General features: G+C 37.4%; 2 protein-coding genes across 2 annotated transcripts in view; both read right to left on the minus strand.

Moving 5' to 3' along the window:
- The window catches only part of zgc:101540, a gene marked incomplete at both ends in the record, with an annotated part of 30,081 nt that extends 24,674 nt beyond the window's left edge, over nucleotides 1–5,407 (minus strand). The window contains 2 exon segments of the mRNA NM_001008639.2: nucleotides 1,759–1,968; nucleotides 4,927–5,407. Of these exon segments, the coding sequence (NP_001008639.1) occupies nucleotides 1,759–1,968; nucleotides 4,927–5,404 (688 nt within the window).
- A 2,222-nt stretch (nucleotides 5,408–7,629) lies between these two features.
- slc27a2b (solute carrier family 27 member 2b) lies at nucleotides 7,630–24,281 on the minus strand. Its single transcript, NM_001386644.1, has 10 exons — nucleotides 23,494–24,281; nucleotides 21,199–21,408; nucleotides 18,750–18,908; nucleotides 17,916–18,040; nucleotides 14,362–14,556; nucleotides 14,182–14,272; nucleotides 10,530–10,728; nucleotides 10,173–10,270; nucleotides 9,941–10,071; nucleotides 7,630–9,163 (listed from the first exon to the last, which is right to left on the minus strand). The coding sequence occupies exons 1-10, from the start codon at nucleotides 23,957–23,959 to the stop codon at nucleotides 8,987–8,989; spliced, it is 1,851 nt and encodes a 616-aa protein (NP_001373573.1). The 5' UTR covers nucleotides 23,960–24,281; the 3' UTR covers nucleotides 7,630–8,986.
- Nucleotides 24,282–25,716: the final 1,435 nt, after the last annotated feature.

The raw sequence follows: 25,716 nt of genomic DNA on the forward strand, positions 1-25,716 counted from the left end.
AATATACATAAAATAATAAAATCTGTGGCGTAATGGGCAGCGCTGTTGCCTCACAGCAAGAAGCTCGCTGGTTCTAGCCCCGACTGGGTCAGTTGGCATTTCTGTGTGGAGTTTGCATGTTCTCCCCATGTTGGCGTGGGTTTCCTCCGGGTGCTCCTGTTTCCCCCACAAGTCTAAAGATATGCGCTATAAGTCAGGGCTGCCCAAACTCAGTCCTGGAGGGCCGGTGTCCCACATATTTTAGTTCCAACCCCAATTAAACAAATCTGAACCAGCTAATCAAGCTCTTTCTAGGTATACTAGAAAGCTCCAGGCAGGTGTGCTAAAGAAAGTTGGAGCTAAACTATGCAGGACACTGGCCCTGCAGGACAGAGATTAGACACCTCTAAATTTTCCGTAGTGTATGTGTGTGAATAAGTCTGTATAGGTGTTTCCCAGTAATGGGTTGCAGCTGGATGGGCATCCACTGTGTAAAACATATGCTTGATAAGTTGGCGGTTCATTCCGCTGTGGCGACCCCTGATTAATAAAGGAAAACCGAAAACAAAATGAATGTAAATAATAAAGTCATATTAATAAATAATAAACACATTTAAAACTACCAAACATTTTAAAAATTGTTAATATATAATAAATACAAACATAAAAAATATTAATCTAATAATATATTATAAATAACAAACAGTAATAGAATCTATAATATAAAAAGTAATTATATAAATGAACAAATATAAATATAAAATAAACAAATAATTCATTTCAAAATATTACAACTATAAATACTAATATAAAAATATGTAATTGTTCTTTTCAGTCATAAAATAAATGCAAATAGAAAAAATATGAAAATCTAATAATAAAATATCAATCACGATTACTATTATAATCTATAGTGTGAAAAACAATAATATAAATGAACAAATATGAAGATAAAAAGAAATATTTTTTGATTAAAATATTTAAATCCAAATAAATAAATAAATATATATATATATATATATATATATATATATATATATATATATATATATATATATATATATGTATATGTATATATATGTATTATATATATCATATATAATTGTTATATTCATTTATTTATTTTCCTTTGGTTTAGTCCCTTTATTAATCAGTGGTTGCCACAGCGGAATGAACCGCCAACTTATTCAGCATATGTTTTACGCAGCAGATGCCCTTTCAGCTGCAACCCAGTACTGGGAAACACCTATACACACTTATTCACACTCATACTCTACGGCCGATTAGCTTATTCAATTCACCTTTAGCACATGTCTTTAGCCCAAGGGTCACCAAACTTGTTCCTGGAGGGCCGGTGTCCTGCAGATTTTAGCTTCAACCCTAATCAAACACACCTGAACAAGCTGATCAAGGTCTTACGAGGTATACTTGAAACATCCAGGCAGGTGTGTTGAGGCAAGTTGGAGCTACACCCTGCAGGGACGCCGGCCCTCCAAGACCAAGATTGGTGACCCCTGCTTTAGACTGTGGGGGAAACCGGAGCACCCGGAGGAAACCCACGCCAACAAGGGAAGAGCATCCAAACTCCACACAGAAATGCCAACTGAGCTGAACCAGCGACCTTCCTGCTGTGTGTGTGAACGTGCCACCAACTGAGCCACCATGACACAATAATTGTGATAGATAAAATCCAAAAATGTATGACATAAAAATACAAATATGCATCAAAGAATAATCTGTATATAAACCTTAACCCTCTGTGTGTGTGTTGTGCGATACCTGTGGTGCCGGAGGTGTAGATGTACAGAGCTGTGCTTCTGATGTGGACATTAGATCTGAGAGATGGAGAGATCGCTTTATCTGAAGCTCCAGCGATAGCAGCACCGATACACTGAACACCGTCAGTAGTGCACTCAGAAGACAGCAGGTACACCCGGATTCCCTTCTGCTTCAGTGCTGGCAGAATCTCCTCAACAGCATCAAGGAGCTCTGCAACACACATACATAACAACATACAAACACACACACACATTTGTTTTTGTGAATTGTGGGGACATTACATAGGTTTCCTTTATTTTAACTCTGGACAAACTGTATTTTCCCTTGCCTTAATCTCACCCTTCACTTCATCCCTACCATCATGATTTATAAGCTTTTGGAGAATGAGGACGTCTGCAATGTCCTCATATTTCTCCACCTTCTTGTGATACTTGTGCCATTATACAAATTTGTGTCCTGACATGTCACATAGACGCATACACACATTGACACAACATACACACACTTCTAAACGCCAGATCCAGACTATCAGCATTCACACTCTTAAATATGAGCCTTTATCTGATTTGAAGATTAATCATCTGTTTTATACTTAGACAAACTTAATGACTACAGTTAAAAACTAAAGTAAACTTTGACTTTGAAGCAGGTGTGTTGTAGATTGGTATGATATATTAATAAGTGAAAGTGGCTGACACAGAAAACCTGGCACATATAAAAAAAAATTTAAATTGTGTGTGTATGTGTGTGTGTGTGTGTGTGTGTGTGTGTGTGTATATATATATATATATATATATATATATATATATATATATATATATATATATATATATATATATATATATATATATAGATGAGCAATATCACACGAGTAGCAGTGCGATATGGCTATATATCGGCACTGGTGGGAGGCGTGCATTAGTGCCCCCACCAGTGCTGATATATAGCCATATTGCACTGCTACGAGTGTGATATTGCGTTTATACAACAGTTTGACGGCATAATTGTGTATATAAAAACAAAATCAAACATGGAGAGTGACACCTAAATTAAAACACTTTTAAACTAGAGATCTAAAAATGGTGAATGCTGGAGAAAATGGGGAAATGTATTGGCTGATCATTTCCATGTTTTGGCATTGTAATATTAGCAAGATGTGAATAAAGAGATAAATGCACTAATGGGATGTAATTTTAAAACTAAGCACCTGGTAATTTACCCTTCAAACAGATTGATTTTATAACACAGAGTTAAACTTTCTGGCACATTTACAGCACTTACATACATAATAAAAAATCAATGAGTAATAGACTCGGGTCTATTGGTGTGTGTGTGCCATTTTATGCAAGATTTCTGTCTTTATAACCACCTCAAAGGATATTGGGGGTCGCGAGTCACTGGCATTGTCATTTTGGGGGTCGCAGGCTGAGAAGTTTGGGAACCCCTGCTGTAGACTATCGAAAAATATATATAGTGACATTTAAAGGCTTAACTAGCTTAATTATGTTAACTAGGCAAGTTATTGTATAACGATGGTTTGTTCTGTAGACTATCGAAAGAAAATTAGCTTGAAGGGGCTAATAATTTTGTCCTTAAAATGGCTTTTAAAAAATGTAAAACTGCTTTTATTCTAGCCAAAATAAAACAAATAAGACTTTCTCCAGAAGAAAAAACATTTTCAGACATACGGTGAAAATTTCCTTGCTCTGTTAAACATCATTTGGGAAATATTTAAAAAAGAACAATGGACAACTTTGTTTTGATGGTCCGTTTGTTGAATTAAGTTACATTACATCTACACGCCAACTAATTCTCATTAGATTATAAGTAGACTGTTAGGGTTAGTGCAAGTTGACATGTACTTGCAAAGTTTCTTATAGTCAGTTAAAAGTCTGTAGAAGAAGCAGGATCTAAATAAAGTGTTACCCAACTCTTAAATATGACTGGAAAGATTATGACTATTATGACCAAAATAAATATGACTGGAAAGATGAGGTGAATTATGAATAATTTCCAGATTAAAACATTGTCATTTGCTTAAAAAACTCCTGAACATTTATTATTGAGTATTATAATACAAAACAACTGGTAAAACAAAACTATAGGTATTGTAAATCAAACTTGTTTAATGAGAAAATGCAAAAATGTATTAGCTGATCCTTTCCATGTTTTGGGATTGTAATATTGGCAAGATTTAAATAAAGAGGTACATACACTAATGGGATGCAAATCTCAGAATTTTTTGTAATTATTTGGTGAGCACTTTTGACGCTGTTAAGGAACAAAGTGTCTTGTCACTGAAGTGGCACCTTCATGGATCAGATTTGTACCTTTGATGAAGGTTTTTAAAAACCAAAGGTACATTTTGGTTTCCCATTGAACCATATTTTCTGAGAGTGTGGGGTAAACGGTTGAGAAGAAATGAAATGTTTTCATTTTATTGTGTTGCTTTTATTTATATATAGCTGGAGCCTGCGTAACTCTTAACAAAATTTATATAGCAACCATATTTTATCAACTACAAATGCGAATGTGAGTAAGATTGTATTCGGTGACCTTTGACTCTCGTATTGTATGTTTTTTGTTTGCATTTTCCTTTGAAAATGTTTTTGTTGTTTGTTTTGTTCTGAACTGTTTTGAAAACCAAATACAAAATAATAATAATAATAAGAAGAAGGTCCAGGATTTGCATGTTGCATGTAAAATGTTTTCTCTGTTTAAAACAAAGATGACTTCTCCTACGGTAGATTGAAAAATGAAAATGTTAGCATGAAAAACTGATTAGCTGAAGTCACATTGAATCGACAGCCAACAGAGGATTACATTTGGTCTTCAAGCCTTTTTCAATGGGTTATTTTCACTATTTATGAAGGCATAGCAGTCAAAATAAGACAAATAAGCTCATGCATGGGACAAATTCTGGACCTTTGTAAGTGAGGGGTGGGTTTACCGAACCATCCGAATCCCCCCTGGCTCCAGGCCTGACATTATATCCCATTAACTTGCAATCAGAAAAGTTATGGTTATTATTAGTTAACTAATTGATAATAACTTTAGAACTCAGCAGACATTCAGAAAATTCCCCCAGTGCAAGGCCTCGCAAACCGATATTCCCTCGAGTGACTGTAACAAATCTAGGAATAGTCGCACACTTTCAAGTGCACTCACCGGCGTCCGCTATGAGCACATTCGCGCCGCAGCAGGAGAAGCAGTGAAGGAGTGATTTGGATCTGATGTTGAAGTTCAGGAGTGCAGCGGGACAGCCCAGTTTGGCCAAGCCGAGCCAAGTCCACACAAACCGGGGCTCATTGCCCAGGAAAAGCGCAACCGTGTCCCCTTCCCGGAGGCCGACCACCGAGCGCAGCGCGTCCGCCACTTTATTGCTCCGCTTCTCCACCTCCTCATAGGAGAAAGTCTCGCCTTCAAAATGAATGAACGCTTTTCTCGGGTGTTTCTTCACCGCCTCCAAAAAGCAGTCCACGATGCTGTAGAAGGGAGTTTTCCTCTTGTAAATGTTGAGTCGGACGCCGCATCCGAGAGCTCTGTATATATAAACGCAGTCCTGCAGAAAATACGGGAAGAAAGTTTTGAGGAGCGCGGGGAGGAGGAGAGCCAAGCCCGCGAGCGCAGTCATCCACACATACATGTTCACTGGAGAGTGTTCGACAGCTTTAACTATGAGATTAACTATATGCCATAGTCTGACACTACTGGGACAGTCTTAAAATTCACGGAGCACATTCTCCAAATGCAAGTTCAGCCCTTTGGGGGCTCCGGAGAGAGATTATATCATTCTGGTCCACCCCCGACTCAAGAGCCTCGGCGGGTTGCCAGATCCGCGGCCATTCACTCGGCAAGTTAATGATCAACACTGAGGATTGCATTACGATGTAAAGCACCATTGTTCTTAATGCCTCATATGTAGAGCCAGACAATGTCTGCGGACATATTATAAATTATATTATTAAAATAATATTGTAAAAATCTGCGGATTTATTTTGGGTGTAGCCAGGTTTAGTTATTTGGGGGCCCTAGGCAATTCGGGACCTGGAAGTCCTACAGTAATATGTAAACTTTGTATTTATTTATGTATTTATTTAGCTGTCTTTTTCTTATATCACCCAGTCTAGCTTTCTTCATTTTTATCTTAATAATAGTAACTAATAATTCCTTACATTTTATATAACGCATTTCTGGGCACTCAAAGCGCTTTACGCAATGAGGGGGTGGGATCTACTCATCCACCACCAGTGTGCAGCATCCACCTGGATGACACGACAGCAGCCATATTGCGCCAGACCGCACACCACACACCAACTGATTGGTGGGGAGGAGACAGAGAGATAAAGCCAATTATTATATGGGGAGGGTTAAAAAAGAAGTCATAATTGTGAGAAATAATCTCAGAAAAGTCTATTTTAAGTCACTACTTGTGAGATAAGAATTTACAACAACAAGAAAAATAATAATTACATATAAATTCAGAACTAAAGAAGAGGGGCTAATAATTCGTACTTCAACTGTGTGTGTGTATGTATGTATATATATATATATATATATATATATATATATATATATATATATATATATATATATATATAGTTGAAGTCAGAATTATTAGCCCCTCTGTTTATTTTTTCCATTATTTCTGTTTAACTGAGAGCAGATTTCTTCAGCACATTTCGAAATATAATAGTTTTAATAACTAATTTCTAATAACTGATTTATTTTATCTTTGTCATGATGACAGTAAATAATATTTGACTGAATATTTTTCAAGACACTTCAATACAGCTTAAAGTGACATTTAAAGGCTTAACTATGTTAATTAGGTTAACTAGGCAGGTTAGGGTAATTAGGCAAGTTATTGTGTAATGATGGTTTGTTTTGAAGACAATTGAAAAGAGTTAGCTTAAAGGGGCCAATCATTTTGTCCTTAAAACGTTTTTAAAAAAAAATAAAAAACTGCTTTTATTCTAGCTAAAGTAAAGACTTTCTCCAGAAGGAAAAATATTATTAGACATACTGTGAACATCTCCTTGTTCTGTTAAACATCATTTTGGAAAATATTTAAAAAAGAAAAAACAATTCAGAGGGGCTAATAATTCTGACTTCAACTGTATATTCTTAAGCATTTTGTATGTGAACTGATATTACATTTTATTATTATTATATGAAGTATCTGAATGTTCGGATAAATATCTACAGTGCTCAGCATAATCGAATACACCCCATTTGGAAAATTAATATTTTTATCCATTTCTCAGTGAATATAAGCAATGTATTTTTGGTGCATTAATTTTTTTTTGCTTCTCTTGATTTTTCCTCTTTTTAAAATTTGTATTTAATATTTTTCTATGACATATAAATTTGGGTTTGCTAGTTTTCAGACCCTTTTGGTAAGTTATTTTGTTAGATTAGCTCCAGATTTGGCTTCAGTATTGACTAATCTAATGTACAGTATATGCACAAATATTACATTGTATAGCTTCCTATTAAAAATATGAATGTAAAAGATAGATTAGTGAGGGGTGTACTTATATATGCAGTACACTGAAAATACTACGAAAACCATATCTAGTTATTTAAATCAAACTTTATAAAATTAAACACTGAATAAATATTCATAATTACAGGAGACATCTGTAAAACAATTTCCCTAATTCGACATTTCACTCTAATATTAATTTTAAAGTTATTTTAAACTCGCAATCTGGCAACCCATGTCCCATTCAGCCTTTGATACAGGAGTGAGTGGGAGGGTTTCAGTGAGAACCAATGGTCAAACTCTTACGAAACTATTTGTTCAGACCGCAGGGGAAGACAGTATCTGATTCTTAGAAAGCCTTTACAGACTGACAGAGATACTTCTATTTTTGAGGTTTTTATTTTCTTTTTAAAACAATATTGTCAGAAAACTGAGAGAGATGTTTGATATAAAATGAAAACATCCGTGACAACTTCCACAAAAATAAAAAAAACAGAAACTAAATCTTTTAAAAACTTTTTTTTACCACCCTTAAATCAGTTAAATTAATATTTATTAATTTAAAATATTACAGTCATTTCCACTAATACTGGCACCATTGGTAAATATAAGCAAACATGTCTGTATACTACCTTACAAAAGCAACCCAAGCTCATTCTGGAAAAGTAGCCCCGCTGACGTTTCTGGAGACCGCGATTTACGTGGCCGGAGGTACGTAAGGCCGCGTTTAGTTTTTTTCGAGTGAACGCTGCGGGGCGGTGTGGCGCCGCTCCGCCCCTCCTCTTCGCGCTCGCCGGCTGACAGCTCACCTCCGAGTGGAGGGCTTTCCCGATGCAACCAGTTTGTCCGTTTAGCTCACAGCGTTGCGTCGGCGGAGGCCCCGGAGAAGGAGGAGGAGCCGGCCACGGGGACGACGACCGGGATCGAGTCCGGGGAACAGCGGTTCCGGAAATCAGGTAAGACGAAAAACGGAATCCAAAAAATAAGGGCGAGAACGCGGCGGGATACGAAAACGCGGTCGAAATTGAAGACGAGGGCTTTTGCTTTTTTTTTTTTTTCTGAACGGCTTTTGCGAACCGTCGGCGCCTCCCGAGAGGCGCCCGAGACGCGAAAAAGCACTCACAGCGGCCTCTCGCGGATCCGCGAAAACAAAAACCGCTCAAATAAGTACCTCCCGGGACGTAAATCGCGTTCCGCAGAAATGTCCGCGGGGCTACGTTTCCACAATGAGCCCGGGTTGGACAAATGTCTTGTCTTGTATTACAGATGTAAGAGCAACAAATAATAACTCGACTTCTAGTTGATCGTTTGGAAAAGTGGCAGAAGGTGGATTTGTCAGATGGATCATCTGTTGAACTGCATGCCAATCATCACAATACTGCAGAAGACCTACTGGAACCTGCATGAACCCAAAAATCTCAAGAAATCAGTCAAGTTTGGCGAAGGAAAAATCATCGAAAAATTTATAAACAAAACAAATCGTCCCCCCCAAAAATCTCAGGAATTGTGTAATTTCAGCTCATTTTAAATAAGTCAGAACAAACAGCAAACATTACTTTTGAGAGTGTATTTAAAGTTATGTTTCAGTGTTAACATTTTGAGCAAAGATAACAAGCCTTCTTTGCTCATATTCACCAAGGGTGGCAATATTAAGGCACTGTGAATAATTACAGCGTGATCTCTGGACAGTGAATCGAACGATTTGGTTTCTTTCATTCTGAATAGAGTGAATGCGGCTCTTCACAGTCTGAATCGAGCGTCCAGTATGGATTCATATGTGTCATGTGTCAAAGGTCTGTAGCTCTTCACCGTCTCGTCTAAGATAAACAGCGGGTCAGTGATGAGAGCGGGGTTAAAGCCTTCCTCCACCAGCCTCCCCTTCAGTTGCTTGAAGGTGCAGGTAACAGCCAAACTGCTCTGCAAATCACAGAAACACTCAGTCAGGCTGCGCTGCATATGACAATATGAAACGGTGCAAACATCACCACTCAAAAATGAGTGACCAGTAAGATTGCTGGATGTGCTTTTAATTGTTTATTATTTTAGGTAGTTTATTCTGTTTATCAAGAATACATTAATAGGATCAAAAATAGTTACAACTTGAAAAGAACAATCAATAACTGTTTTCCCGTTGAATGTAGATTAAACTTTTATTTATTCCTGTTATCTACAGCTGTATTTTCAGCAGCATTACTCCAGATTTTAGTCGCATGAGCTTTCAGAAATGATTCTGATATGCTGAATTGACAAACTAGAAACATTTAATATCATTATCAGTGTTGAAAACTGTTGGGCTGCTTCGCATTTTTTGGAAATGTTGTACCATTTAAAATGTATTGACTTTTTTTCCATCAAAGACTTATTAAACTATTCAAGAGAGTAAAAAAAATTGAATACATTTATAATATGTATGACTTTGGAGTGGCCTAGTCAAAGTCCTGACCTGAATCCAATTGAGATGCTGTGGCATGACAAAAAAAAAAACAAGTAAAAAAAAAAACAAAACCTCAACAATGTGGCTGAATTACAACAATTCTGCAGAGAAGAGTGGACCATATTCTTTTGTGTTCAACAGAAAAAAAGAAATTGAACTGAAAAGTAAAGGATGACAGAATTTAAATTTATAGCTGAACTATCTCTTTAAACCGTACTGAAGGCATACTTCTGACCAATAAAACAACATCGTGTCATTACCTGGATGCGTATGAAACGTGGTCTGGCGTAAACCGGAAGGTAGGAGGTCACGTGATTGAAAACGTCATCACACTCAAACTGATGGTCTTTCTTCAGTATGATGGCGGCCATTCCTATCCTCCCCTCAAAACCTTCACATGCATTAAAGCGTCAGTTGTGTGTTGTATATATGAACAGGTAGTGCAGTAAAGTAATGGAGGGTTTACTAGAAAAGAGAAAATCTGCATTATACCTGGAACTGTGACGCCGTAAACATTTGCTTCCTCGATACAAGGCACCAGAGTCATGATGTCTGACACTTCATTAGTGGAGACGTTTTCCCCTTTCCATCTGAAAAACAGAATATCATGCATTTATTAGCTAATTATAATACACAACCTGACTAAAGTCTTCCAAGATTTAGGAACAACAAATAATAAGGAATAAATACAATACAAAATGCTAGTTTAATATGTAATTCTTCACAATAGTACAGTTTTTTTTACTGTACTGTATGAAATAAATTTAACCTTGCTCACATCTGAATTTTTTTTAAGTGAATGGAGAAGCCAGTTTATGTAAACCCACTGTATTCATGTGATTGATTCACCTAAAAGTGTCGCCCACCCGATCCTGGAAGTAGATGAAGTTTTCTCGGTCAGTCCTGAACAGATCTCCAGTGTTGAAGTAAACGTCTCCCTTCTCAAACACATCATGGAGTTTCTTCTTCTCCGTCTGTTTGGGATCCCGGGCGTATCCAGAAAACTCAATCTTCTGAGTGAGCCGTGTCACTAGCAGACCCGTCTCTCCTGCATGATCAGCAATAACCATCCTGATTGAATTATCACTCTATTCTCAGTCAAATCAACATTATTAATATTATGGAGCTAAAACTATGACAAAACTATTTAAACTTGAATTGTGTACATTTGAATTATCCGGTGTGGTGTTTAAAACAGTTTTGAATCAGATTTTCCTTACTTGAATATGGAACATTTGAAATTTGAGACAACAGATTTTTTTTTAAAAGGGCCAGGACACGCTAAGCTGACGCAAAACAACAAGCACCAACAAAACCCCAACTGTGTTGTCGCCTCACGTTGGGTCACGCCTGGACCAAAAAGCTGCTCGTGAGCACACCAAAAAATGAACGCTGACTGAAATGACAGCTGTTTTCTGCGCTCGTGGACGTGTCTTTCTGCAGCGCGAGGGGCAGTATCTGTTTTACTGTTCTGCAAAGGAAAACCAAACTTCACAGAAAGTATAAACAAAGCAGTGTTTACCATCATTATCACAGTAATTGTCATTTACCATAGAGGGATTCACACCTGCACAAATGTCTGATAATCTAACAATACATATTGTTTGCAAATATTTGAGAAACGTGGCGAAGTTACAGCCGGTCTCTTTGTGTTTCTTCTTGACTTCATTTGTTTACTTGCTGCGTCACTTCACTACATCACTCTGATTCATTGCTGAATAACCAGTCAGAGTGCTCTCTTCAGCCACTAAACCAACACCGATTCTATGTGTTCAATCGGGGAAACGAGCATCGATGTTAACCAGACAAACGTTGACATGTGGAAAACACCAAACCAACTAGCCTGACCGTCGGACTGAAGAAGCTCAACAGCCGACCACCAGCTTGGTGTGTCCTGGTGTTAAGCCATGTTTTTATAGACATGTAATTTCAAACTGTAACTTTATTTTTAAAAACTGGATATTTGCAGCCAAAAAATATAGTTTCACACTTAGTTTTAAGCTCAAACATTAGTCCCTTTCACACATACAGACTTTTATGGAAAATTACCGGCAATTTTCCGGAAAAGGGATCATGTGTGAACAGGCTCTTTTGAAAATACCAGTAAATTCATTCCAGCAATGTTCTGGAAAAAGAAGTTGTAACATTACTGGTAATTTGCCAGAATGCTGTGTAGTGTAAACACAGAAGGAAGATTGCCAGATAGAGAGCGTTCACTTTTAGAACACACTAACGTAAGACGTCAACTCAAACCAATCAGAATATTCAGACACATTCACATCAGCGCTGTTTATAAAAATAAAAGCCTTTGAATATTTCTCAAGACACATTTAGCTGCTAGATGTTTGTCAAATAACGTTTCTTTTTTCCTTTTTAATGTCAACTGTGTTAAAAATTATTGATAAAATGCTTAACATAAACCGTTGTTTGTTTATATTCAAGCTCTGCTTCAGTTGCTTGACGCGTGTGCACGTGAAGAACTGCTCTGGTGTGCGGCAGCACACACACATCATGTACATCTCGACATGCGAACGGGTTCCTCAATGTGAATTAATTGAAGTTGTTCACAATACTTATCCATCCACAGAATTAGTAATGAAGTCAAATGTGTAAATATTTAGCTACGGTTCACGGTTTCTGCCTTTGGATGTCTCTAGAACAAATCTTGCATGAATGCTAAAGCTTTAAATAAAAGTGAAACCATCAACAAAAGCCCGGCTAGGTTTACAAACACAAGCGCAGCAGCTTAGAGGCCATTTCTGGTTAATGATGTCAGAATTTACTGGTATTTTGGAATGGATGTATGAATGGACTTTTCCGGAAAAATTCCAGAATGTGCTTGTCTGTGTGAACAGCACTTTTTTGAATTCACCGGTAAAGTTGTTCTGGTAATTTTCCGGATATTTACCAGTATCACTGTATAAAAGGGGCTAAAGTTTTGTTCAACTTTACAGAGATCATCTACTCTTTCTTGTGGATGATCTCTGACCTGCTTTTTACGCTCTCTAAACATATCTTAATTTCTGCGATTTAAATGTTATTAATTAAATAATTTATTTATTTGTAAGCTTTTTAAACCAATATTAGGACAGGACAGCGGAGATCACAGACAGGAAAGCATTGGGAGGAGAGAAAGCAGAATAGGATCAACAAAGGTCCTTGAGCTGGGAATTGAACTTTGGTCACCGCGTAAGTGCTATGTGTCAGTGCACTTAAAACCTAGGGCCCTATCATACACCCAGCGCAATAAGGCGCGGGACATGTTTGCCCCAACGTGTTGCTATTTTCAGACCAGCACAACCTTAATTTTCCCGTTTTCTGCCACATTATTTAAATAGCAAATCCATTTGCGCCACTTTGTGGACTCATGGGTGTTTCGGTCTAGAAAAGAGGTGTGTTAAGGCGCATTGTTGCTATTTTGAAGAACTGAAATATACTGTACAATAGACCATCTGAAAGCAGAGCAGAGCGCGTTAGTTCTGCGCCCCACTTACACACTGCTTAAAACACTCAGGATATACAGCAATACACAAATATCTTTACGAATGAAAAAGAAGTAGAATATTACAAAATTATTACTTTCTACATAAATATAAAAACGACTGCCTCCATGCCTTTATAATCTCGGGGGACTTTTTTCAGTTTATTCACTTGCATTTGTATAATGTTATTGTTATTAGCAGTATTATTTATTATATGCATATTTATATTTGTTTTAATAAGAACAAATTTAGATTTGTCCACCTGTCAGGTTTTGTACAATATGGGGCACAGCATGTGTATTTGGAAATAACTCAGTTTTTTGACCACACTACTTTATTATTGTTCATTTATTCGTTTGCTGGAAATTAGAACTGAATTTAGAAATAGTTTTGAAACAAATTTTTGCGCTTAACAAACTAAATTAATTATGTAGGCTAATGGATGTCTTCAGTAAAGCGCGTACAACACGTTTCCTTATCTACGAAAGGGAGAAAGAGAAAGTGAAAGTAAAGGCCGATTGGAGAAGGCTCGTTCTTTATCCTTGTGCTGCAGATGCTCTGTTTAACTGTTTCCTCACTATTGTTCAGTTTTTCCACTTATAAAGTACATCATGTAAATAGCAAATGCGCTATGGCGCGACGCAACTGACTCTTAAAAAGAATTGGAGATGATGCTCTGATTGTTTTAATGCACGTTATGCTCAAAACACACAAATAACTCATTAAGAGAATAAGCACAACCCTGTTAGACCATGCGCATTGCCGCAGAGCATATTTTTCAGTCCTTAAAATAGCAAAAGTGGATTCGGGAACGCCCTTAATGCTTTTGCGCCATGCCCTTTAGATTTTGCACCTAAATTGTTAAAATAGTACCCCTAGTCTATTTGGCTATAGTCTATTTTGAAAAAGACTTAAACCTAAAAACATATGACATTTGATATTTAGTTTTTTTTAAACAACACGTGTCAATAATTCAAATTCAAATCCTTTTGTCACATTATTGGCTCCATATTACTTGCCCTTTGCAACTTCAATACAAAATCCATCAGCGTTTCTGACGGGCTCCTCTTTCTCATGATCAAACTTGATGAAGACATACGGGTACAGTTTCTAAAACCACACAAATTGGCGCACATAAGTCATTTTTGTCCAGCTCCCATGATGAATGAGGGAACAGTATTGAATTGTGGGTAGTTTACCTTATGAAAAGAATTGACAGTACCGACGGCCCCAATTTTGCCAGCGTAGTTCAAGAAGCCCAGAGTTCCTTCAGTTGAGCCGTAAAATTCTTTGATTTCAACATGACCGAATCTGTTTATGAACGTCCTCCAGATATCCGGCCGGATGCCATTCCCAATGGCCATCCTGACGTTGTGCACTTGGTCACTAACACACTTGTAGAGCGAGAGAACAAACATGAGGAAAAAACAGCATATTATAAAGATAGAGCACAGAGGAGGAGCAGAAAAACCAAAAGGGCATTAAAAAAGTGGGAAAAGGAGAAAACACTGAACTATTGAAATGTATTTAATACTTTGTGATGACAGCTTAAAGACACCTCTCATATGGAGAATGAAGTCACATGCATTTCTCAGCTGTGATATTTTCACAGACTTCAACAGAGTGTCACAATCAAATCGTCTGAATCAAATCTGATCTTGATTTCTTTTTCAATTGGATTTACATCAGGTGATTGGCTGGGCCATTATACAGCTTGATTTTCTTTCTTGATTTGAGAGTTTCCTTGGCTGTGCTTAGGATCATTGTCTTGCTGAAATGTCCTCCCTGGTTTCATCTTAATCCTCCTGCTGATGTAGATGTTGGAATGAAGCAGCTGATATTCATTTACGATGGTCGCTGAAGAACTACTGAGAGATTTCTGCTGCTGTCTGGGCCTTCACTGCCTTTCTACACCTCCCTTTCTTCATGTGTTCAATACTTTTTTCTTGGGTTATTTCATTTTATTACACATAACTTCATTTGTAATCTAATAAGTTTTGTTGTCTTTGTATATATGGATTTCTTAGGTTGATACCAACATCTGGTGAAAATTTCAAGCCAACGGAACCTTTAGAAATATGTTTTCTGAGAAAAAAGTCAGCAGCAAAGCTTTTTATTTGATCTGTGCATTCTCTTTATTTTCAAGTTACAGTGAGGGAAATAAGTATTAAACACGTCACTACTTTAGTCAGAAAACATATTTCTAAAGATGCCGTTGACTTGAAATTTTCCCCAGATGTTGGATACGACCAGAGAAATCCATATATGCAAATATAATTCTAACAAATATTACTGATTAACAAATGAAGTTCTGTCTAACAAAATGAAATGGCACAGGAAAAAAGTTTTGGACACATGAAAAAAGGAAGGTGTAGAAAGGCAGTGAAAGCCCAGACTGCACCTGAAATTCCTCAGAAGTTCTTCTGCAAACCTTTGCCCATCGTCAGTGTAAATGAATATTACCTGCTTTAGTCAAACATTTACATTAGCAGGATGAGGAAGATGAATCCAGGGTGGACTTTTCAGCAAGACAAGGATCCAAAACACAGCCAAGGAAACTTGCTTTCAGAGAAAAAAAATCAAGCTGTAGAATGGCCCACCCAATCCCCTGAGATGAATCCAATATAAAATACAAAATAAAGATCAGACTTGATTCAGACGATTTGACTTTACTAGTCAAAGTAAATTTAGAAATCCCTTTGTTCTTTTTTTCATTTGCGTTTCCATACTTCTGATTTGGGTTTGCATTAGTTCAGTGTGCTAGACTACTTTAACCCTTTAACAGGCATCATAACCACTGGTTGACCAATGTGGCCATTACCGCCGTGGCTTATACCGACGGCACTTTAAATGGGCAAGCATGTGTTTTTAATGTATGACCGCAGTTTGTGAATATGCCGCCAGGGGGCACAAAGGGACGTGATGCAAATGGACAGAAATAGCCTATACAGCAGCTGTAAATATGCTACTGTGCTTATAAATGAAGATGAAATGATAAAACAAAGCATTATAATTCCTTCATTAATCATAATCAAAATTTGTTAACACCCTTTATTATCATTGTACACTAGTTAAGTGCAATGAGGATTCACTTTGGAAAGTAGAAATGAAGAATTAAAAGACAACTAAAATGAAAGCACAAACATTCGGTACAAATAAGTAGGCCTAAATAAATAAACAAAGCAATATTTTAGCCTAAATAGAGAGATGTTCAGCGTTTGCTGTTTTGATAGGACTAAGACAGTCATTAAATAAGCTTTTTCATTTGTTTTTATTTACATTATATCTCATATTACATCATATCTCATTTTATGTCTCAATTATTGTACATAATAATAAACAAATATTAAAACATTAATGAATAATGAAAATTGACCTAAATAATTATTTATTTTAAGACATTGCAGCGAAACACTCAGAAACGGTCTGGTGCATGGTCTAAAGAGCTTAAGTTGAATGCTGCTTCATCAAAAGCATAAAAATAAATTGACCTACCTCAAGCAGATCACTAAAAGTATAATAAAAATAAATAAAGTCCCGCAAATTAAATAAATTAAGCCGCAAGTTTAGTTTTATTAATGTAGTTTCAGTTCAGTTTGTTTTCGAAACGTCTATGTTCTCCTTTAAAGTATAATTGTTGTTTAGTTTAGTTTTTCTACTTGTAGTAATGGCTCAGTACCTTTTGTATTTTAATTTCAATTTCACTCACCTCACGTGTGAAATATAATGAGCGTATAACCGCGTAAAAAGAAGGAAAAACTGTTAAAGGTTAGAGCTAATTCATCAAAATTAGCTATATGCTAATTTTGCTATAGTTATCATTATCATTTTAATTGATTCTTACTATTTTTTAGAGTTGTGCCAGCATATTATTCAATACAAGATGTGGACCAAAAAAAGTGCCCCTTTAAGGGTTAATGACCTTTCCTTGAAAAAAAAAACAAATGGAAGATTTCAGAAAGGCGGAAGTCTGTAGCTGCGTCCCAAATGGCACACTATACACTATGCACTCATGCACTATGTACTTATGCACTTACACACTCAACAGGATAGTATATGTATGTAGTGTCGTCCCAAATGGCACACTAATGTTTTTTTTACTAAGCGGAAATTCAAACCGTTTTCCTGATGACGTTTGACAGTCGCCATATCAGTGAAATAAACGACCGAATTATCAAATAATACCTGCCGTGAGTATTGCCGCAATCACTATCGGGAGGTGCTATAATCACTCTCGTAAAAGAATTTTGCTTTCACCATCCAAATTAAATAAAGTTATTCAACATGTGCGTCCGATAGCTCCGCCCCTTCCGCTACGTAAGCAAACCTGCGGTCGTTGAGTGCGTGAAGTGTCCATCATTACACACTTAATTTTAGCGGCTGAATGAGTGCATCATCCGGGTAATTAAAGTGCACTTATTATTTTTAGAGTTTTCAGTGTGAACGCACTACTTACACTATTTATACTACAAAATGGCGTAGAATAGTGCATAAGTATGGGATTTGGGACGCAGCTTGTATGTTTGCTGTGTGTTTTGAGGTCATTTTGAATGGCTCCACATTATATATATGGATTCTTTCTTTCATCATTGCTTTCTGGAGAACGTAACAGCTTAACAACACAGCTTGTTCAACTCTTGGCTATAAAGAGAAATCTTCAGCTAGCAAAACTTTCTCTTCAAATGGTTAAAGATGTAAACAGTAAGGTTGTGTGATCATTGTGTGCAGTTTGGCTTTTTAAATGCTGCTATACCTTTGGCATGTTGCAGAGGTAGCGCATGGTTTCTCCAATATACTGAATCACAGTGACGTTATACTTTCTGCAGTCGTCCCAGAACTGAGAGGAAGAAAACTTGCTCCTCAGGACAATCGTGGCTCCTAAAGGGGAAAAAAAAAAAAAATAATAATAAACTATATACTGTTATTGAACATTGGTTGCCGTGTTTGTTCTGTTAATTTCTGTAAAGCTGATTTGACAATCTCTTTGTATAAAACATAATGGTGACTCAAAAATAAATGTGCTTTAAAATAAACAAATAAATAAATATAGTGGTGGCATGGCGGCTTAGTGGTTAGCACTGTCGCCTCACAGCAAGAAGATCACTGGTTCAAGTCCCGGCTGGGTCAGTTGGCATTTCTGTATGGAGTATGCATGTTCTCCCCGTGTTGGTGTGGGTTTCCTCCGGGTACTCCAGAGTTCCCCCACAGTTCAAAGACATGCGCTTTAGGTGAATTGGGTAAGCTAAATTGTCAGTAGTGTATGAGAGTGTGTGTGAATGAGTGCTTATGGGTGTTTCCCAGTACTGGGTTGCAGCTGGAAGGGCATCTGCTGTGAAAACATACAGTATGCTGGATAAGTTGGCGGTTCATTCCGCTGTGGTGACCTCTGTAATAGAGACTAAGCTGAGGGAAAATTGATGAGTGAATAATGGTGCATAATTCATTGTAATTACAACAGTAAGTACATTAAATATGTGCGATAACGACACCTTAAAAATAAAGTGTTACCAGAAAAACATTGATAAAAGCAAATAGATATGTACAGAAAACTAAACAAAACTAACAGTAAAAGAAGTCAATGAAATACCTCGTTCAACAGAACCTCCGAACCCGAGGCCAAAGCCAGAGCTGTGATACAAAGGCAGGCAGACGTAAATCACGTCATCAGACTTCACTCCACAGATGGACTGAAAGAAGGCCATCGCCCAGAGCCTGCGGTGAGTGATCACTGCCGCCTTCGGGAGACCTGCAGCCATCAAACACATCCATTAATTACACACCTGTCCTTTCACTGAGACCTTCATCCATTCCCCTCTGGAGTCAAGAGTAGAGAGTCTGATGCCTTTTTCACACACACTCTCCGTCTGCATTCCGAACTGCCTGTAGCTTTAAAGGGGACCATTTCTTCACTTTTAGAAGGGGTTTAAACACAGTTGTGTGGCAACAGTCTGTGAATACAACCAGCCTCTAAGTGTAAAACTGTATTAATTCTACTTTTCATAATCACACTTGATCAAAACAGTCTGCAGAAACACTTTGATTTACATTCTCCCTTTGTACATGTCATCAGAGGGGGAAAGCCCCGCCCACTAGTTACGATCACTCCCTTATTAAGCAGCCCAGTGAGAAGCAGCTGTACCTTAGAGCTCTTCCCTGCTGAAGATAATGGCTGTTTCTCAATTCCAAGAATGCAGAAAACGGACTTGCGTTCTTAGTAAGACCGGTCTTGCCAGGTGTCCTCAGACGAATGAACTCAGGAGACCGCGAGGGCAGAGAACGCACCCCTTGAGAAATGAGATGCTGCGTTCTTCCTGATGGTCACATGACCTTCACGCGTTTTAAATGGTAAATTATTTAAACATAACCGCATTCATACAATGATTTATTGTTTTTTACATTTTCATAATATATACTTTGCATAAAAACATTATCAATATACTCTGCACAATATAAATAATCAGATTTTAATACGAATTTCAACAAACAAACACCCTTGATGTGTTTATTCCTTTATTAAGATGTTCATGGTGATGTTTACTTTCACCGTTTCATTTAGGGAAACTCCTGAGGTAAATAAATAATAACGTTACATCTGAACTTTAATAATAAATCTAAATAAAATGCTGCGCTTCCCACCTCCAGTCGCAATGACTTCTAGGACTTCCAGAGCGAGGTCAGTGCTCAAGTTTGCATCGGTGCGTCCTCGATATCAAGAACACATCCGGGAAGTTTCACGCGTCCTCCGTACTTGCGCTCTTGAGAATTGGAACTGAACTTGGGCAGCTGATGATGACGTTGCACTAGAACACAAGACCGCTGAAGAACGCATATTGAGAAACGGCCAATGTCAGCAACTAAGAGGCATTACAAATGTGAAGTTTTAGGATGCACAAGTGATGTAGCTCCGCCCTCTTTTAAAATTGAGGACAACCTCATTTAAATTTAAGGCGACAGTCAGCAAAACGGCACAATTTGGCTCAAAGCCTAAAAGGGGCAGTTTCAAAAAAGTTTTATTTGGGAGGTATTTTGAGCTGAAACTTTACATACACACTCTAGGGACATCGGAGCCTTGTTTTGCAGCTTGTAAAATGAGGCATAATATGTCCCCTTTAAAATAACAGATTTTAATTCTAACACATCGAGACAAACATTTTAAAATTTGCTGTAGGTGCCAACAGCCATTAAAACGTTTGTAAAATTTGAAGTGTATAGTAGTTGTGATTGCCTACTTGAGAGTATCTCTCTCTCTCCAGGTATATGAAATTACTGTTCGCTGACATTTTTGGAACTACTTATTTGTATGGCTTGTTTCCACTGAGTGGTACGGTACAGTAAAGAAGGATTTTGCCCTGGTCAGATCATTCGATTTTTATTGTCCGTTACGAAAGTCACTATGTCAGATTATGTGATTGTTTCTTAATAAAATCTTGACTTGGCAGGTAACAAATGTGCCAGACTACATGTTCCTTCACGATCAGTCCCGTGATGTCTACGATGAGCATTATTTCGCAAAGCAGTCACAAGTATTGCTAAAACAATAATTTTTATCTTAATTTCAATGTTTCTTTATCTATATTTATTTCAATCTCAATAAACACGTGATGCTTGCTGATGCTTTACTTCATTTAAGGGCATTCGTTATGACATTGATAGGATCAAATGCATATATTCTTTTTCATATTAAAATATTTTATTTGAAGTCTAAATGTACATTTTCCAGTCAGCGTTGCTTGTTAAACACTCCCTCGCATGAACTTGGCGCGAGACGGAGAAAATAAAAGCACATCAGCACCATGGAAAATGAGGGGAGGGGGGGGGGGGGGGGGTTGGGGGGTGTGGTTGGGTGTCGCTGGGGCACTTCAGATCATTTTGGAAGGGCACTTTCTATCAAAGACTTAAAAGGGCATGTGCACTGCACAGGTTGAGCCCTATATGTGCACGTGCCTGAATATCCCTTAATTTCCATATCCAGTGTTAGAAGTACCAAGCCAGGAGAACAACACAGAAAAAATAATTGTGTAAGAGACGGGCGTTACCGGTGGTTCCTGAAGTGTAGATGTAGGCCGCTGGGGTGTTGAAGGCCACATTGGCCCTAAGGTCTGTTGGAATGGGCTGATCTGAGGCCTGCTTGATCTTGTCTGTGAGACTCGTCATTCCCTCTGAGCTCACATGCTCAGTTAGTATATATATAGAGATCCCCTGCTCTCTCAGAGCCGGCAGCACCTCCTCGACCGCATCTTGCAGATCTGCACCAGAGAAAGACTATTTAACAAACTGTAAATAGTAGAGGTGGACAGATGATTCTGTGTATAGCGCTGTATACGTATATATCCTGGCATCTTGATTGTTGAATTGCATTCGGTATTACAGGACAATATAAAGTAAGTATTACAGATTACAGTTGAACCACTGAAGTCACATGAAATGTTTTGACAGCATTTTTCGTTCCTTTTTTAGACTTTAAATATCACTAGACTGTTGCTATATTTGGAGGATCATAGAGCTCTCAGATTTCATCTAAAATGTATTGTTTTTGAAGATGAACAGAGGTCTCATGGGATTGGAATGGCCTGACCCTCACCCTTACCCTTGTTATTAGTAACCCTAGTGGCCAAACAGTAAACAGCAGCAAGCACCGTATTGCCCATGCACACATAAAAGACTGACTGTGATTCAATGTATACTCACCATGAAGTTTGTTTCCTTATTCTATTAATAAAAAAAAGGTTAAATAGCTTTGCAATGACAATTACAACACATCCAGATGCTGTACTGTGCTGAAAGTGACGTTTAGAAAAATATGTGCTCTGCTCTTGTCTCGCATTAACAAAATAAACCAAGATAAGTGAAAGTGGTGAGAAAACAGCAGTTAAGAAAGCATCTGATCTGAGCGATATGGATAATTTTGAAACGCTCTGTAGTTTGCCTCCATTAAGCCAACAAATACGATCGTTAAATTTACTCTATGACAGTTTGGTTAGAAAATATATGGTTAAAGGTACAGTGTGTAAGTTTTGTCGCTGGAGAAAACCCATTGAAATCCACAGCAGAAAAAATAAATACTATGTAAGTCAATGGAAACAAGTTTTCAGCAAAGTAGAGCAAATCATGACAAAATTATTCAGCAATTTTTGGCCGAACCATTCCTTCAATTTGTGAAAATATGATACAGTCAGGGGCATATTTAACCAATAAACAAGGTAAGCAGCCGCTTAGGGCCCCAGAAAATTTGGGGGCCCCCAATAAATACTTAGACAACATTTTACATTTTATAAAATAGTTTATCAGTTTGTATGGCGAGGGTCTAACAAACACAACTTTAACATTTAAGTCAAAAATGTTTAATAAAACAAATTAAATCAGTACATCTGTGCAAATGTGTATTGTAAATGTCTATTTAGAGGTACAAAATTGTACCTTCTACATTTGTATTTTTTTAAGGGACAATTTTGTACCCCCAAGCAACAAAAATGTAGACACTAAAGGTAAATGTACCTTATTATATAGCATTTTTAGGGTACTGATCCAGCCATTTTGATCCTTTGGTGACTGCATGCAGAGTTCTGTGTAAGGCCAATTTTTCTTAAAGAGACAGCAGCAGCAACACCTGAATGATGATGTTGCCACTTTGCATGTTCCTCATTCTAAATCTCATTTAGGGTCTTAAACAATTAGTTATGCTATGATCAGTATTTACGTTTTTATTGATTAAAATTACATTCAAAAATGCATATAAATATTTTTTGAGGAAAAATTTGAACATATGAAAATAACTAAAATTATTAAAATACTTAATTCAATCAATTAATTCACTTTATATTTTTAAATCATGTATTTTAGTATTAATGTTTAGTATTAATACATTTAAATTAGTGTTATATAGTGTTCTGATCTCATGAGCTGAGGGTACAATTTTATTCCTATAGGGGAACGAAATATATAATTGTAAAGGTGTCAAATTGGTCCTTTAGGATACAATTTTGTACCTAAATGTGCTATGAAGTTACAAAAACGTTCCTTTCAAAATCCAAATCTAAACGTTTGTACCTTAATGGCCCATTTGGGTACAAAACTGTACCCTAAGGACCAATTTGCGACCTTAAAAGGTACAATTATATACTTTGTTCCCTCTAAGAACAAATTTGTCCCCTTACGGTACCTTTTTTCTGACTGTGTACAAAAGTTAAAAGTAGCATCTCTAACAGTTGAGGAAGACTTAGAGAAAGACATCATCAGATAGTATGCACTGAGCAAACAGCATTACAATACAGTCAGCACATCAGACGCGGATTGCATTTGACAAATAACACTTTGAACTGTCAGTATTGTACCTGCACCGGCTATCAGCACATTGGCCCCACAGCAGGTGAAGCAGTGCAGAAGGGACTTGGATCGGATGTTATGATTGAGAAGAGCAACAGAACATCCGATCTTAGCTAAACCCAACCATATCCACAGAAACATGGGCTCATTCCCGAGCAAAAGCGCAACCGTGTCTCCTTCATGAAGATCCGCGTGCTTCAGCAAAGTCCTCGCGATTTTGTTGCTCTCTTTATCCGACTGCTCGTATGAGTAAGTTTGATCCAGAAACCGAATGAACGCTTTTTTCGGGTTCTTCCGAACCGAATCCTGGAATCGATCCAGTATCGTGTAAAAAGGCTTGGATTTGATGTACTTTGTCGTGCGGTACACGGCTAATGCCACTCGACACATGTACTTGGTCTGTGAGATAATGTAAGGACATTTGAGTCTCAATGCTATTAAAAGTATCACAGCGCTTACAGTATACCAAAACATTGTACAAGTTTGATCCGAGTGTTTTCCGTGAGACCCGAAGCATTACAGATATAAAGTTCACTGTAGGCGGTGCTTCGTTTTGTGGGATTGAACACAGACTGGAGGAGATGTTAGGAAACACTATTATTTATAATGACAGACATATTTAAGCGGTTCATGATCTCCGCATGCATGCTTTAGGATAATTTCGCTTCAGATATCACAATCGCATTTACATTTAAATGATTTATTTGCTGATACCCAATTTGATATATCTGGACGAAGATTTAAAATCTGCTTCAAATGCTGACTACTTTGATAAAAACATTTATCAGACACTTTAATAGGTACACTGTACTACTAGTACATAGATTTCCAATTTTGGTGATCAGCCTCAGTTTCCTGTTTTTCGCTGACAGGTGTGGTGTTCTGCTGCTGTAGCCCATCCGCCTCAAGGTTGGATGTGTTGTCTGTTCAGAGATGCTCTTCTGCAGACCTCGGTTGCAACAAGTGGTTATTTGAGTTACTGTTGTCTTTCTATCAGCTGGAACCAGTCTGGCCATTCTCCTCTGACCTCTAGCATCAACAAGGCATTTGCGCACACAGAACTGCCGCTCACTGCATATTTTTTTCTTTTTCAGACCATCCTCTGTTAACCTTAGAGATGGTTGTACGTGAAAATCCCTGTAGATTAGCAGTTTCTGAAATACTCAGACCAGCTCAGCTGGCACCAACAACCATGCCACGATTAAAGTCACTTAAATCACCTTCCTTGCCCTTTCTGATGCTCGGTTTGAACTGCAGCATATCGCCAAGTCTACCTGCCTAAATGTATCGAGTTGCTGCCATGTGATTGACTGATTACAAATTTCTATTAACGAGCAGTTGAACAGGTGTACCTAATAAAGTGGCCAGTGAGTGTACATTTCATCAGCTTTTTCATATGGATTCATACATACAACCTGTTGTTATACCATTTTGCACAAGAAAAAGTAAAATAAAAGCATATGGTTGATTAACCATTTCAAAAACCTAATCTATTCTCATTACTTCATTACTGTTTGTTCCATAAGATACGCCAGGAGATAATAACAGAGCAATATTTATAATAACCACAAGCATAAAGCACAATTCTATAGGCTGTAATTTGTGTATCCACAAGGCAAATTAAAGCGGCACCAAATACTAAACACATATCTTTCTTGCAAAACAAATGTTAGTCAGAATACTAGAGGGTGTCACAATCCAACATTCTTCTGAAATGTGCAATCCTGTTGCAGGGAATGAAGTATCAAGGGTTAGAATTCACATACGTGGTGTGAATAAACTATAACCCAATTGCACAATTTCAACTTCAATCATCAACCCAGTAACCCAAGGGTTAAAACAACATGTAAGTTGGTCATTTCTAAAATAATATGGAAACACTTTACAATAAGGTTCATTAGTTAATGCATTTTCTAACATGAACTAATCATGAACAACACATGTACAGCATTTATTAATCATAATTGAACATTTACATTAACATCCAAGTCCATGCTTGTTAACATTAGTTAATGCACCATGAGTTAACATGAACTCACAATGAACAACTGCATTTTCATTAACTAACATTAACTAGCATGAACAAATACAGTAGTAAATGTATTGTTCATTGTTTGTGTTAGTAAATGCATTAATTGACATTGAACCTTATTGTAAAGTGTGACCAATAATATTACCATTAAACGTCTCGGATTTCAAAACCATTGAGTCTAAACTTGCAACCGCTAGGT

Source organism: Danio rerio, chromosome 25, assembly GCF_049306965.1.
Source record: "Danio rerio strain Tuebingen ecotype United States chromosome 25, GRCz12tu, whole genome shotgun sequence".
Classification (NCBI taxonomy): Eukaryota; Metazoa; Chordata; class Actinopteri; order Cypriniformes; family Danionidae; genus Danio; species Danio rerio.

Bases quoted from the DNA above. Each gene is read 5' to 3' on its own strand.
- slc27a2b (NM_001386644.1), bottom strand. From the start codon at position 23,959: ATGTTTTGGTATACTGTAAGCGCTGTGATACTTTTAATAGCATTGAGA. The intron at 14,557-17,915 runs GTATAGCAGCAT...TCGCTCTACAAG, and splicing joins ACCTCTGCAACATGCCAAAG to TGTGTTAGTGACCAAGTGCA. The intron at 9,164-9,940 runs GTAATGACACGA...TGTGATTTGCAG, and splicing joins CACGTTTCATACGCATCCAG to AGCAGTTTGGCTGTTACCTG.